Raw genomic sequence first — 15867 nt, 5'->3', positions numbered from 1 at the left:
TTATTGACATATTATTATATTAAGCAATATTTATTATTTATAGCTTAAACCTGGTGCGCACTGGAAAAATAAAAACAGGACAGTGTGTGTGTGTGTGTGTGTGTGGTTTTATTGATATATATTGCTGACTATAAATAAGGACCAAGCCTTCATCTTTACTTGAGATACTTAATAATTTCTCTCCACACCGAGTCGCGTGTTATTTTTCAGCGTAATCGTATTAACGGAACTTTAGAAAGCCGCCGCTGTCCAATTGGACAATCCGACTAGCACCAACCAATTGCGCACGGGTCTCCTGCGTGGCCACGCCCCCTAACCAAGGGCGTCAACCCCTAATACGGTGTGCGCGTCCTTTTTAGGAGCGCAGTGGGCGGAGTCTGGACAGCCCCTGCTGTTTAGTGTCACTTTCACCGAACTCGGAACTACGGGAGAGGTGAACCGAACTGACAGCTGGCGGATGAGCTGCGCGGCTCCTGCGAACAGCTTCTCAAGTCCTCTTCCCGCAGAATATCAGCCATAACGGATGTTTCCATTCCAACATTCACGAATTGTGGACTGATATCTGTGTTGTTGTGGTGTTTTTTTTTTTGTTTTGTTGTTGTTGTTTTTTTTACCCCCACGCGTCGGAAAACATTCCGAGGAGCGCACATGTGAATTTAATTATCTGCTGGTTTCTCTCTCTTTTTTTTCTCTTCTCCTCCTTCATGCATGCATGTTGGTGTTGGGTGTTTTTTTTCTTTCTTTCTTCTTCAGTTCAACTCCTTTTAGCGCTTCTTCCGTGGTGTCATTTTTGTCCGTTTCTGCGTGCCGCGCTTGACACACGCGTTTGAACTGAGAGCCGCTGAAAACTTTTGCGCCTTGTGGCGAGAGAGAGCCTCAGCGAGAGAAAGCGTTTACGCGGTGAAACTCGACTTGCGTGTTCAACTCCGTGATTTAGCCCCGCACGGAGCACGAGCACGCGTTGATCATGTCAACGTTGCGCGTGCATTACAAACCTCTCGACAAATAATCCGATCAAAAACAATTCATGAACATCTAGGCCAGGCCTGGTTCTTGAGTGTCTTTTGAGTTCTGTGCGGATTTAAAATCCTCGAGGGAGGGATTCTTACCCCCCTGTCCGGGCGTAAAGGAGTTCCACCGAGACGCGCGTCTGACTACGGGATAGCATGGCAATGGTAGTAAACCAGTGGCAGGAGAGCATCGCAGCCGACCCCGGCTCTCAACTGCAGCTGTGCGGCCAGGAGCCCGGTGGCGCACCGGCCACTCCGTCCGCGTCCACGCCGGGTAACGACGCGATCGGCGCGGACAAGCTGGCCAGCGTGGACTGCATGGTGTGCGGAGACAAATCGAGCGGCAAGCACTACGGCCAGTTCACGTGTGAGGGCTGCAAGAGCTTCTTCAAGCGCTCTGTGCGCCGCAATCTGACCTACAGCTGCCGGGGGAACCGAGACTGCCCCGTGGATCAGCACCACCGCAATCAGTGCCAGTACTGCCGCCTCAAGAAATGCCTCAAGGTCGGCATGAGGAGAGAGGGTGAGTGCTGCCCAAAACCCGGTACATCACTCATCATTCCTGGTCTTGTAACAAACACATCAAATAAAACAAATAAACCACATCCCCAGCTTAATAATCAGTAATCGGCTTTCCTTCACAATTGCGCAAATACATTGTTTCGCAAATGTGAAATATTTCATCAAAAAGAATTCAGTTGTAGAATTCAGCACAACATAGAGCTAGTTCCTTAATTGTTAGTGAATATCCAGATTTGTATCAGCTCCCAGCATTGAAATTCATTCGATTATCATAAAATATCATTTTTCTACATTTCCTGTTCGAGTGTTAATGATCTTATAATGTTAAGCCAAGCAAATGACTTTTATTTTATTATAATATATATATATATATATATATATATATATATATATATATATATATATATATATATATATATATATATATATTTTTACAGCGACATTGCTTCATAAATAAATAATTTTTGCACGTTCCTCACCAATCTTACATACTATTTAGTGAATTTGGACGATTTAAAATATTTAAAAAAAACAAACAAACAAACAAAAAAAGAACAATGCAGGATACACTTTAAGCATGTGACATAAAGGGTTTAAAGCAATGCATTTCACCATGAGATTTCGCTGCCTATATCGTGAATATTAATAATCATCATAATACGGTTTTCAATATATCGTACGTGCTGTGCGGTAACAGTGTCTAATGCACTAAACGTAGGCCCTACTGCATTTTATCCTGCGAAAGTTTATCAGCGCTTATCCGAGGTTACTATCAAGTGCACTAAAATGCCTCTCTGTAAGCTTTAAGTGGACAGAAAAGGCACTCTGCGCTGATTAAGTGGAGTAAAATGTCACCAAAAGTGTCTGTCGGGTCACATCTCCGTCTCCGCAAGCCAGTGATGCCGCATAATGTTTTATAGATAGAGGTATTACTTCAAACCCACAAGTATTTTCCTTACACAGAGAACCCTTTTGTTTTCTCATTAATTATGGTGTTTTGCTCTCCTGACACTCCAGCTGCTACCAAAGTGCCTCAGCGGGCTCCATTTATTGTATTATGTGTATTATGGATGGCTCAGTTGGAATCAAAGAGGCACACATCATCAGTGACATGCGCGTTTCAGTTTCTTAGTAATCCATATCGATTTCAGGAGGAAAAAAAAAATATATATATATATACCAAGATATACCAAGTATGGTGTGGTACAACCTGGCTGACTTTTTGTTTAGATTTTAAATTTGATGTCCATGTCTTTAAAAAATAAAAAAATAAAAAAAGGGTGAATTTTTCAGATTATTGCAAAGCTATATGATTTGGGTAAAATCACCTCTTACCTTCTTTATAAGGTTATTTATTTTCAGAGGTGAAGAAATATACGAGTTTGTTTTGTCTTTTAACCGAGTATTCTCTTTTGCAGACACGTGACACGATTAACTATCAGGAAAATAAAATGTGTTGACTGTTTAGTTTAGCAGAACCGGATCCTTACATGATATTAGCCAATTAGAATGGCCCAAAAACATTCAGAAACACTTTGCGTGCATGAATATTGAGCGTAAAAGCTGTACAAGTTAAGATTAATAGCACAACAAAAAAAAAAATGTATAAAATGAATAAAGAATCCAAGTACAGAAACACACTGGTTACACGCAGAACACATAATGTTTAATCCTGCGTATGTGGAATTCAGTGTTCAGTGTTCAAAAGCGTCTGAAAGATAAACTTAGTTCTCAGCTAGACCCTTTTTTTGATGTAACGTACACCGCTAATTGCGTTACTTATTTATGAGGATGAGAAAAATTTGTTTAAAAAGTTCCAAAGAGCTACCCAGGACGTAATTATACATGCTAAATCTGAAGGCAACGCTGGGCTTTTTTCCTCCCACGGTGTATCTGGCGTGTTTGCGAACATTGTGCATTTTGTTCATGGAAGTGGAATTCTCATATCATCATAAAACATTTGTTTTGATTGAGTCAGGCGTATTTCCAGCCAGAGGGTTAATCTCCACAGAAATGCTCAAACTTCTCTTTATTTGTCCAGTGACCTTTCTCTGAATATATTTGTTCAGTCTATATGCAAGAACAGCTGACCAAAATGTGCTCGAAACCTGCTGTAGAGTTGAGCTCGGGGTGCTAATCTTAAATATCCATTAACACACGTGTGTGTGTGTGTGTGTGTGTATGTATATATATATATATATATATATATATATATATATATATATATATATATATATATATGTCTTGTGTTGTTTACAGGAGGCTGTTCCACTAATCCAAATGAATGCACGTTACGTAAATATTCATAGGAGCTAAAATGTAACATGTATTACTTAGCCACTGACTATCACTGGTGTCTAGTAAATTATTAACTGTATATCAGTTCATGAAATCTACCAATTTCACAGCGTGGCGTCTGTAGGTTATGCATTGTACGTGAAATATGATGGCAAAAACTGTGTTTCCGTGTTTGGCCACTGACCAAATGATGGCCACTAATTCAGGAATTATCGGGTCTTCATTATTTTCGAAACAGGACTTCACAGCCTACAACAACTTAATGCCAGACATGAAGTATACGTACATGATCGGTGTTAATTCGCGTGTTACTCTGGCCGACTAATTCTGCACCTGTAGCATCCCTGACTCTTTTAACCTCAGCAACCAAAAGCAAATCTTTTGACTTATTTTTGTTTAAAAAAAAAAAAGTATAGTTTTTTTTGTTTGTTTGTTTGTTTGTCCCCCCCCATTTATTTTATATTCAACGTGAAGACATTGGATCTTCACAAATGCCTTAAAACCCTGCCCACCCGCACACATAGGGATACACCATATCCTTCTCACTTTGTCTTTGAGTTCATACATAAGTGAAGTGCTCTTTTGAATTATGCAACGTTTCCCAAGGAGAAACAGATAGACAAGCGCCTTGTATCCATGCAGTTCTAAGTGATCTGCGCTCTGGGTTACCGTGCTATGGTAACTGTGCTGTAGACGCCGCTAAACAAGCCATTACTGTGACTTGTAGGTCAAATTCTACGATCCTGTAAAGACACGTCGACCACGACGAGACACATTTGATTTTGGCGCTTCATAAACATGATCAACGCACTGTAGTGAAAAAGTGTGCCACTCGTGTCCTCGGTGGTGTACTGAGGTGCCTTTTAGCTTCTAAATGCATTAATTACATCTTAAGGACATCATTTGTACTCGCAGAAATGTTACCGGATTGCTTTATGGGTCTATAGCTACTCATTATGGCTCTTCATTGGAACATTTTAAGGAACAATGAAACTCTGGTCTTAATACGAACACGGGTGGTGTTTATTAATAGAACGTAACACTACAGACTATGACTTTATTGGTACCAAGCCAAAACCTTTCCCCTTCTCTGTGTGTGTGTGTGTGTGTCCGTGTAAGGTTTAACCTCATTCGTAACCTCATTTATCTAATCTAACCCAACATGTGTAAATAATACAGCTTGCCTGAGTCGAAGACGGAGGTGTTCACATCAATAGATATGATTAATGGCGTATGAAAAAGGACGTCTTGTCTGATAAGGAGACGTCCTCGAGAAAAGCATGTTGGTATTATTGTGTCGTTTATGACTGTTTCTGAAGCGGCTGATTTCACTGAGCTCTTTGTGATGTGAAGTGTTCAGAAATCCCACACACTACTCCTACTGACGCGTCACGTGCTCGTCGATGAATGAGGCCGAATCATGACGCAGTCTCCATTGTGCTTTACAAAGGCCCACAGTTCAGGCTTTTTCCTGGAATGCCATTTTCTGCTAGTATTTTGACATCAGGGGCTTTTGGACAAGGCGGACAGCATCCAAAGTACGTTTGAACCATTTTTAATTCTGTGAAAATAGGTCAAAGGGCTGATTTTGCGAGAGCTCGAGTTCCACCTCTGGCACACGGCCAAGCCGCTCAACCGCTCTACCTGTTTTCGCACCTTAGGCTCCTCTTGACATGATTGACATTACAGTCCGACAAAAGAGCTCATTTGATGGAGGAACAGCATGTGTGTCCGACTGACAGCGGTTGCGTGCGTGTGTGTGTGTGTGTGTGTGTGATTGCTGGAATGTCCTGCAGGCACTGCCGTGACCTTTGTTAGGGCACGAAATGGTTGGATATAGATACAACAAGAACACTGGCATTCACACACACGAGGTTTCGCTCATTATCTCCGTCGTACACGTGAAGACGCTCGATCCCTCGTCAACAGCGTATCAAAGCGGGAACGGTCTGAGAAATTTCAGATCTCAGATCCCAGGGCAGTGGACAGGGCACTCAGCGTAAGCTCGAAGACGGCCAGCAGTGTGCACACACGCTGCACGCTGCTGCCGGAATCTCAGCAGGCACACACATACCGGAGCCTCGTCCCGTGACCCGTATCAAAGGGTGATATATAGGTCACTGGAAGGTAAACTTTAATATTAGACAGGTTTAAGACAAAGTCCAAATGTGACAGGTCTCAGCAGGGTTTGGGTAAATATCACCTCGTGCAGTTGGCTCATGCACTTGGCTCTTAACTGTTATCCTGAATGTTCTACATGTACAAACAAAAAGCGAATGTCTTCTCTCGCAAGAGGGAGACTGTATTCGATCGTGTTCTCTATTAAGTGATCTACCGGACGCCACAATCACAGAACCTGCAAGACTTGAAGAGTGGAGAACTAATTGTATGCAGTTATTATGATAACTGACTCCTCCCAGCCCAGCTGTGGCATTGGCGTGGTCTATTTCTTTAAACGCTCCTTCAGGGCTAAAGTATGTTTGGCAGCTATAACTGCATCTTTTGTTCCAACATATCCGTATTACCACGCTTGTTTTTATCAATGGGATATATAATAAACCCCTTAGACTTTCTTTTGCCTGACTACATTGGCTTGGAGAACGTTGGTGCGGTCTCCGAGTTTTGATATATAATACACGACAAGAAACACTGCGAGTTGGAAAGACGGGGAAATCCAGCTGTTATGACACTTGACCTTATGGCAAGAGATTTCCTCCAACTCCCCACCATGTGTTTAGCATATTCCCTTATTAATTCAGCAGGCCCATGTGACTGGAGCTATTATGGGATGTGTGAAGGACTCTTCCTGTTGCATAAAGAAAGGCCATAACAGATTTAGCATGTCAAAAGTCAGTCCCACTAGCATTTGAGGTTTTGACAGAGTGCTCCTCCGGCTTCTTTATGGGGAACTGTACAATGTGCAGGGCTTTTTAGTACCGGACAAAGTAGTGCTAAAGGTAAGAACAAGTGTTTGCTTGAAGTGTTCTGCGTGGCATGGGCATCCTTTTCCCTACTTCATTTAACTGTTCACGTGGCTGGTGAATGAAGCGTCGGGTCAGGGATCGGGTGATAGTGAACTGTCAACACTGCTGGTCCTCAGGGTCAGTCGTATTATGACTCATTGGTCTTTGTTCAGCGATTGGCAACGGGGAATTTGTAGCAGTAATGACATCATGTTTACAGGAATTTTGAAAGGTTTAGGTCACCTGACTACGATAGAGGTTTGGTAAAATAATCATTTCATAGTATTATCTGCGATGTCGTAAACCCCCAGTGTAACAGGGTCGAGACAAGCCTCATTCACGGTGTGACCAGCTCTAGTGCAGTGTGTTGCCATGCCATCGCAGATTTCTCCTCAATCACTGAAGGAGCATACAGAGATCAACTCCGTTCAGTGTAGTCACTTCCCCTCAAAGTTCCCAGTAAGAGCAGTCTTGCTCAGCTTAGAAGCCTTGTTCCACTGGCCACCCACAGCTGATCCTGGGTCCCAGCCAACTACTTCCACATTCTCGCCCTCTCTCAATCGGTCTCTTTTTCTTATTCTCTTTTCTTCCTCCATGTACCCTTTGACCCATTCCCCACTTTCTTACTGAGCCAAGGTCCACATTCTAAAGCCCTGCTGTAAACATGGTGCAAGGTTTTTGCCCTCTCGAAAAAAAAGGCACACTGAAATACTGTGAACTCGTTGATTCGTTCCATGTAGTATTATATGTTGAAGATGTTTTGCATAACAAATGATCATTTGTATTATAGAGATCTGAAAAAAAAAAATAGTTTAGGTTGGAATTGTGTGTGTGTGTGTGTGTATATATATATATATATATATATACACACACACATACACCTTTTTGCAGCTCAAAACTCTCTAGTTAATTTATATATCTAATTTTTTAAATATCACTCAGTGCTTGTTAATGGTTTCTTGTACCTGTTCCTTATTTCCAACAACACGCCCATGTTCTACACCATAGTTACTAAGCAGTACAAGTTCTGGTCCTGTTTTTACCACGATGCCAGGCCCTACATTGATGTTATGCTTGGTCCCTGAGACTGCTCCATCCACTGCCCTGAAGTTTCCCAGGCACCCTGCTAATTCCTTGAGCCCTTTCCAGAGTCTTCTGATTCCCTAGTTGTATCCCTGGCTCCTTGTCCCTGGTTCTTTGTTTGTGGTCCTGTAGTAGTACCCCATCCCATCCGTATCACTCTCCTAATCCCTTCTTGCAGGCCCTACTCCAGACTCTGGTTCAGGGATCTCCAGATGGTGTCATTCCACCTCAGGTACTAACCAGAAGTCTGCGCCCGTGTGTCATGTGGCGATCATTGTCATGTCCATTTGTTCTTTGGCTTCCTACACTATGCCCAGCACGTTTAAATCTCTAGACAAGGGGTTTTTAATGCCAGTCTTGGAGTCCTGCCCAGTTTGAAGGATTCTATACTCTCAACTCATCTGGGCCAACTAATTTAATGGGCTTATTAACTGGCTGATCAGTTGGATCACTTTGAGGAGGAAAGTATTAAACTGTGCAGGGTTTCCCACTTGGTCTACAATTTCCAATGACCATATATTTATATATATGTAGTCTTATAGTCCTGGCCATAGATTGTCACAGTTATTCTGGTACAGCCTCTAATTGGGTTGGGTTGGCTTGGGTTTTTCCTTTTGTTCCGGCACAGTCTCAATTAAAGTCAATGATATCTGAGAGTAAAATACGATTAAGGATAAAATCCACGCTGATTAAGGAGAAGGTCATGACCCTTGCCATACTTTACAATCCTCGAGTAACACAGCTGTTCTATTCTAAGCGCAGGAGACGCTGGTTTTTCTTTCCATACCTAACACACCTCTCTCTGTCTGTTCTGTCGTGCACATGGTCGTTGTATGTAACAGTAGATGGAGTTATTAGTCAGACAGCGGAATGGCTGAACAGGTGTTTTCCAAATGGGCTTTCAGGGGCATGGTGGCAAAAATGGCCTCTGTTTGGCCCTTGGCCTCTGCTGAGCCATTTGTCAAAGGGGAGGTGTGAAAAACCATTCCGCTTTAAGCAGTATCTATTCGCTCATTACTCATTGATGGAGACCAAAGGATTCTTCTCTCTGATGGACTCCACAGATATGCAACAAATACTAAACCACCATTTCATTCAGCCCTCATGAACTAGTAATGTAGCCAAAACACTGGCATTTTGGCAAACTGCGCCACGTTTCAGATATTTACCAAGCAGTGTGATTTGAGTAGGTCACCAGTTCAAAAATATAAACGAGCTTGTTGACTTTCAAAAGATAGACGATATATATATAGAAGAAGTCAAACCTCCAGCGCAGTATTATTTAACACGTAATTTGTCAAGGCTGTGAGAATAAAGCCTAAAACCTTGTTTTCTGTTTTGCGTTGAGAATCAGATTGCATTTTCCTCTGACAGATCTATTTCACCACGGTATGTAAAGTATATAGAGCTTTAAGCAAAAAGAATATCTCCGAATACTTTGAGAAAAATACTTTGAGAATAATTACTAAATTGTTATTTACTGTAAATACCGTCAGTCATGCTTTGACATCAGTTTTGAGCATCGTTCATGGTTTGTTTTGGGTTTTTTTTTTTTACATCGCGTGTGTGATCTCCTTTTGTCCACAGCCGTCCAGCGAGGACGCATGTCCAGCTCTCAGACCAGTCCAGGCCAGTACCTGCCCAATGGGAACGACCCGTACAATGGGCAACCATATCTATCTGGCTTCATCTCTCTGCTCCTGCGGGCGGAGCCATACCCCACGTCCCGCTACGGCGCTCAGTGCATGCAGTCGAACAACCTGATGGGCATCGAGAACATTTGCGAGCTGGCAGCACGTCTTCTCTTCAGCGCTGTAGAGTGGGCCAAGAACATCCCATTCTTTCCAGACCTACAGCTCATGGATCAGGTAAAGCCACTAGAGACCAGTGAACCCTTGTGATCATGATAAAATAAATAACCAGCTGATTAAATTCATGCAAAAAGCATTTTAGCTGCAATGTTCTTTCAAGGATATGCCTGATTTAATAATACTTCGTTCAGGCATTGGTTTTGGAGGAAATGTAACAGTCACGTACAGGGAACTGGAAATCAAGACAAATATGATCATGCTTTTATGGGTGCACTTTCTGTGCTTGTCAAAGATGGATAACAATTGCATGAGCAACTTTTTTTTTTTTTTTTGTAATTCCTCCAGTAAAACCATCCGGCTGATATCGAAGGCTGCATGTGCAAAGCAAATTTGGAAACCTGACGATTCGGACGTCGGTAGTTCGCTTATACCAGTAGCGGTTAATGAGCTGCTGAGTCGTTAACGCTCTGATCTTCATGACTGATCTTCATTACGACATTGTTGGCTCCTAGGTGGCGTTGTTGCGCATGTCGTGGAGTGAGCTGTTTGTGCTGAATGCGGCACAGTGTTCCATGCCCCTGCATGTGGCACCGCTGCTAGCTGCCGCCGGTCTGCACGCCTCCCCGATGTCAGCCGAGCGCGTGGTGGCCTTCATGGACCATATCCGTGTATTCCAGGAGCAGGTAGAGAAGCTGAAGGCCCTGCAGGTGGACACAGCGGAGTATTCCTGCCTCAAGTCCATTGTGCTCTTCACTTCAGGTAGGAAGCATCTACATATTATAGTGTCCTGTAGTCATCAATCATTTTAAACGAAACGTGAAGAGTTGAACTTCGAATCTCACCCCTGCCAGTCAGCAGTTACTCGAAGTTACTACAAGATGAAATTTGGCTTCGTGTTGATATGAAGCTTTTAGTGATGTTAGTGTTGTTAGTGTTTAGCATTTATCAGTTCATTTGTGCCGTTTCCGATTCCAGATGTTTTAACCCATTTCTTGAAGCTCAGCCAGAAATGTTCAAATAGCATGTTCAAAAACCTTTGCCCGGCAGTGTATGTCGTGGAGTTCAGCTACATTTAGAATTTCATTTGCATCATGGACAAAGCGTGAAGTAACTACAGATCAGAATGTTATTTCACGGAGTAGAGGTGTGTGCGGGACTGTTTGTTCAATCCCACTCCCACCAAAGGAATCTTGAAGGAATTCCCACGAAACCCGCCCACACGTGAACTTATTTCTCTTTGTACCCACCCTCAGTATGAACCTCGTAATTCCTGGTCGATTTCGCCAAAATATAAACAAAACATATAAAGTCATTTAAATGGTAATTACCATGACCAGTGCACCGTGTCCTATAAGCCCCCATGTTATTCTTGCAAACTCACGACGAGAGTAAATCCGTCCATTCTTGTGGCTTTGTTTTTGGGTCTCGTGGGAACCCAATCCCAGTCCACACCTCTAGCACAGAGTGACGTGTTTTATCATCTGCTGCCAATTAGTAACTCGATCCGACTTTAAGAGGTAATGCTACGTCCGTGATCTTTTTTTTCTTAGTAAATAAGCTAGCATTTCTATCTTTCATGTCATGTTTGAACAAATGAAAAAATTCCAAGTGTTTTCCAAGGTCTGATCTGTTGTTTTTTAGGCCCAGTTGATGCCAGTGTGTTTCGATGCATGGGGGTTTAAAGATAATTTAGCAAAGAGCTGCAAACTGTGTTTAACTCTTTTTTTAAAAAAAAAATTTTTTTTTTTTTTTTTTTTTTAGTAGTTTGCATATAGTGGTAATGCTCACTAGGCTACACTAGAATGTGGGGGATCTGGAGAGGAAAACAAGATAAGGCAGCGGCTCTAACACACCTGATGCAATACAGGAAGGGGTTACTAATTAGTTGAGTTAAATGTCAAGTCCTGAAGTTAGATAAACAGCTCGGCTGTAGCAAACGCAGTATCGATGCACTTTTGAGTTTGACAACCCTGCCGTAAAAACACACTGGCTCTGAAATTAATTGCACAGTTTATTTTTCAGTGGTTGGAAAAACATATGGAGTCGCTTGGAATACTATCCAAGCATCATGTCCCTCAAACTCCGTTAATGTGGCCTGTGGGTTCGGTGTGATCGGTCGCATGTGAAACTTCACACATGTGTCTCCAACATCCAAAGTTTTTTTGCACACCTATTTTTATTCATTTTCCAGCAAGTTTGAACTTCAGAAACACGTTTGCAGTTCTAAAATATGACCTATACCTTCCCAAATGGTTCCCTTGTTTCTTCAAGCTTCCATCTATTATTGAAACCAGCCGGGCAATCTCTTGGCCCTCCCCCTTCCTCCCACCAGCAAGCCTGAATTATGTATGCTGAGTTACAGTGAGAGGGTTTGACGCAGTCTGACCTACATAACTCGCCGCCTCCTTTCCCAGAGGGGTTTCCACCCCGTCCATATTTCCCCCAATCTCCCAACTGGAGGCGAATGCCGTTGGTGCTTCATCTTTTTGCCTGGATTCGCAGCAGTAGGGGGCTTCCCAATGTGTACTCTCACTGTGAGACACAAAGGGTATGAGAGAGTACCTACTGCCATATAGGCAGCCTCATGGGAAACTACACACAGGCACGCACGTCCTGTCAGCGATGACATTATTCCCAAGGCTGATGCATCACCCAGTCCCCTCAAAACATTGGATACAGTGACTGATGATGTCTTTATATGCCCTAACGTGACAAGGTCAGACGTGACAGTTGTGTCCCTCCATGTAGCAAAGGTGGGGGGTGGTGTTTTTTAACCCCCACACAATTATGCAGCAGTTAATCTTTTGTCCCTCCAAACCAAAACTCAGCATGATAACTTATTAGTCATGTGTAAGCTGACTGAGAGTCGAGAAGACGAGGCGCATCCATCCGTCCATCCATTTTTTTGATCCGTCACTTATCCTACAGGGTCACGGGGAACCTGGAGCCTATCCCAGGGAGCATCTGGGCAGAATGCGGGGTACACCCTGAACAGGGTGCCAATCCATCGCAGGGCACAATCACATACACACTCATACACTACGGACACTTTAGACACGCCAATCCGCCTACCATGCATGTCTTTGGACTGGGGGACGAAACCGGAGTACCCGGAGGAAACCCCCGCCGCACGGGGAGAACATGCGAACTCCGCACACACAAGGCCACGGTGGGAATCGAACCCCCGACCCTGGAGGTCTGAGGCGAACGCTAACCGCTAATCCACCCTTGTGCAAAATAAAAATTGCTGCCGTAGCCAAACTAGTCAAGGAAATACAAACCGAACAGAAGACTCCTAGACTTGTCCTAGTCTCTATGAGGGACATCCATGTCATTTTCAAATGTCTAGAGGTCCTAAAGGAAAAATCCACCCTGAACGACATACTTATCTGTATAGAACATTATCGTGAGCTATATTGTATAAACTGTAAAAATAAAAATGCACGCCTGTGATGTCAGAGCAACACACGACCGCTACATTCTCACAGGAATGACTAATATACAGCACCAACAAACAAATTGGCACCAGAACCACTAAACACCTCACAAATATTTAAATATCAATACATTTTAATGTGTTTCAGGATTGACTGTTCCTTTAAGTATGAACTTGAGTGATGATTTGTCTCTAAATCCCTCAATCCCAGGGTGTTGAATATACACTAACCACCATCTCTGTGCTTCTTACAGATGCCATGGGCCTGTCAGACGTGGCTCATGTGGAAAGCATCCAGGAAAAGTCTCAGTGTGCTCTGGAGGAGTATGTAAGGAACCAGTACCCCAATCAGCCCAATCGTTTCGGACGGCTCTTGCTGCGCCTGCCATCGCTGCGCATCGTCTCGTCACCCGTGATCGAGCAGCTCTTCTTCGTGCGCCTGGTGGGCAAGACACCCATCGAGACACTGCTCAGGGACATGCTGCTGTCTGGCTCCAGCTACAACTGGCCCTACATGCCTGTGCAGAGAGACCGACCCCTCTCGCTCCACTACAACGAGAACGGGCCTTGACCCCGTCCACATCCGCTAAAGCCACATCATGTAGAACCCATCAGCACCTAATTCGCCGTTCTGTGTTCGGGAACGGAACTCTTGAGACGTTCTCGTGCCAAGATTTCTTCCGCAGTCGCTCTACAGTGTTTACGGTCATCATGCCTGAGTACTTGACTGCATCACCTTGACCGAAAAGGGCAAAGTCCATTCCAGTCCACTGATTTTCAAACAAGCCAGAAGCCATTAAAAGCTGATACCAAAGTGGGTGTCTTTTTTTTTTTCTTTTTTTTTTCGTACCAGGACGTTTCGAGAAATAAAATTACGGTCCGGACTTTAACAGGGCTTTAAGCATGTTTAAGTGGAGAAATCGCGCTAACACTACAGTCTGAAAGAAAAGAGGCCAGTAAAACCGAATATGCTAAAGCCACTGCCACGACGTAAACGGCACGCGAACGGTATGAATCGGTGAAAAAAAACACGAAACTCTATTGTGGTTCGTCTCAATGTCATTTTGAGTCTCTGAAGGAGTTTGAAGATGTGAAAGAGGCACTTCATATTTGAAACCAGCCAGGCACCCTCCCCTTTTCTCTATGCTCTTTTCAGCTACCACCAAAAATTCAGCACGGCTAGATAGACTTTCTGTAGTTGCCATGTAAGGTCAGTCTATAAGTGCTTAATTCTTTCATAAAGGAACACACTGAACAGTATATCAACAGAAATCAGGACCTCAGCAGCTCTAGGACGGCTCTAGGGGGCCGGGCGCCAAGCGGTAGGTAGCAGCGGATATCAAGTATTTCATTATTCTTCTAGCAGTATGTTTCAGTATGTCACTGTTTTAACATGGCACTACAGCTTTCAAAGGCAACGTTTGGATTGCTAATCCACGGGGTCCAGGAAAGCATGACTTGTTATATTAGTTCACAGAATATTTCTATAAGAGGTTTTTTTTCCCCCCCCCTGTATTTTAGGTTTGACAAAAAAATGAATCCTTGAAATAAAATTTGTCGTTCACAAAATTTCTCTCGTTGTGTTGAAGTTTGTATAGTTACAAGTATGATTAATGAAGTACTGATGCTTAAAAAAAAGAATATATATATATATATATAAGTCCAGTCTGAATATGACTCAATATTCGAAGTTTGAGCTATTTCTTATGTAGAAAATGAATTGTGGAACATGTGTTGTAAATAAATTTTTATAACATTGTTAGTTATAGAGTTGAGATGTATGAGAACGTTTACACAAGAAATATGGTGTTCATTAAAATCTGGCGAGTTGGGAAAATGTTCAGATCCTGCGTTTGCCCCTGGGTTTAGTGTACATTTATATATAAAGAGACTCACTGATGTATACCTTACTGTGATATTCTATTCAGATTAATGCTGTCAAGTTTAAATAACTTGTTTATTTTAATTACACACCCATTGAATTAACGTTTTGTAGAAGTCCGTTTAATTAAAGAAGAATAATAATGGCACCCTCTAAAGCGAGGAAGAGTTCACGTGTGTCTATGGTGGTTGGTGTGCTGTAATTGCTGCAGACCTGCTTAGGCGGTGCTCTTTCACCTTTTAGTCATCATTTTGTTGTTTTGAACTCCCTTTTCCTTTTATGGAATTCGGTGGGCGTTGCTAAATGTAAATCAGTCATTTACATGTGATTGACTTTTATTAACGAAGACAATTGAGTATTTAGAAAATCAGAGAAACTTTTGTAAGTCTGGTCGGAATATTTAGTTGTTGTTTTTTTTGATTTTTTTGCCGTTATAAATATTTACGTCTGTACACGTATAAATAATGTAAATGTATCCCGCAAAAGGTACAGGATTATTTATGTACGGTACATTCTTGATGTTTGTCCCCAGTCATGTTCGTCTTATTAAAGGTACCACGTAGACAAGTGTTTGTACTTTAAAATTTTAATTTTATATCATTTTTGTGACATGCATAGATAACCCGGTCCCCACCTTTAGAAAGAAAGCATAAGCTGTCCAGTTTCTGTCCTCCCCCCACTTTTCCATCATGCTGCTCGTCTTCCCGAGCAGCTTATATAAAAATGACTTACGTCTTCATTTCAGAGCTGTCAGTCCCAGCCGGACACGGTGACCTCTCCACTCCATCCCGTCCTACGATATGCTAGCTCCCCATGAATATAAACCACATGTGGTGCGTTACGTATGTGAAAGAGTGTGCGT

The 15867-nt window shown here is 42.7% G+C and overlaps 1 protein-coding gene across 1 annotated transcript; it reads left to right on the top strand.

Annotated features, from left to right (window-relative positions):
• Positions 1-405: 405 nt before the first annotated feature.
• nr2f5 (nuclear receptor subfamily 2, group F, member 5) lies at positions 406-15572 on the top strand. The gene is made up of 4 exons (XM_017452762.3): positions 406-1533; positions 9464-9744; positions 10200-10446; positions 13378-15572. Exons 1-4 carry the CDS (start codon positions 1167-1169, stop codon positions 13692-13694), a joined length of 1212 nt encoding a protein of 403 aa, XP_017308251.1. The 5' UTR covers positions 406-1166; the 3' UTR covers positions 13695-15572.
• The last annotated feature ends 295 nt before the right edge of the window (positions 15573-15867 follow it).

This window comes from Ictalurus punctatus, chromosome 23, assembly GCF_001660625.3.
Source record: "Ictalurus punctatus breed USDA103 chromosome 23, Coco_2.0, whole genome shotgun sequence".
Lineage (NCBI taxonomy): Eukaryota > Metazoa > Chordata > Actinopteri > Siluriformes > Ictaluridae > Ictalurus > Ictalurus punctatus.
The sequence above is the reverse complement of the archived record's forward strand: the minus strand, read 5'-3'. Positions and strand labels throughout refer to the sequence as shown.

What these genes read in the sequence shown, in the direction of transcription:
- nr2f5 (XM_017452762.3), top strand. Translation starts at nt 1,167, where the DNA reads ATGGCAATGGTAGTAAACCAGTGGCAGGAGAGCATCGCAGCCGACCCC. An exon ending in ACCTACAGCTCATGGATCAG is followed by an intron (nt 9,745 to 10,199) that starts GTAAAGCCACTA and finishes GTTGGCTCCTAG; the next exon opens with GTGGCGTTGTTGCGCATGTC. An exon ending in CATTGTGCTCTTCACTTCAG is followed by an intron (nt 10,447 to 13,377) that starts GTAGGAAGCATC and finishes TGCTTCTTACAG; the next exon opens with ATGCCATGGGCCTGTCAGAC.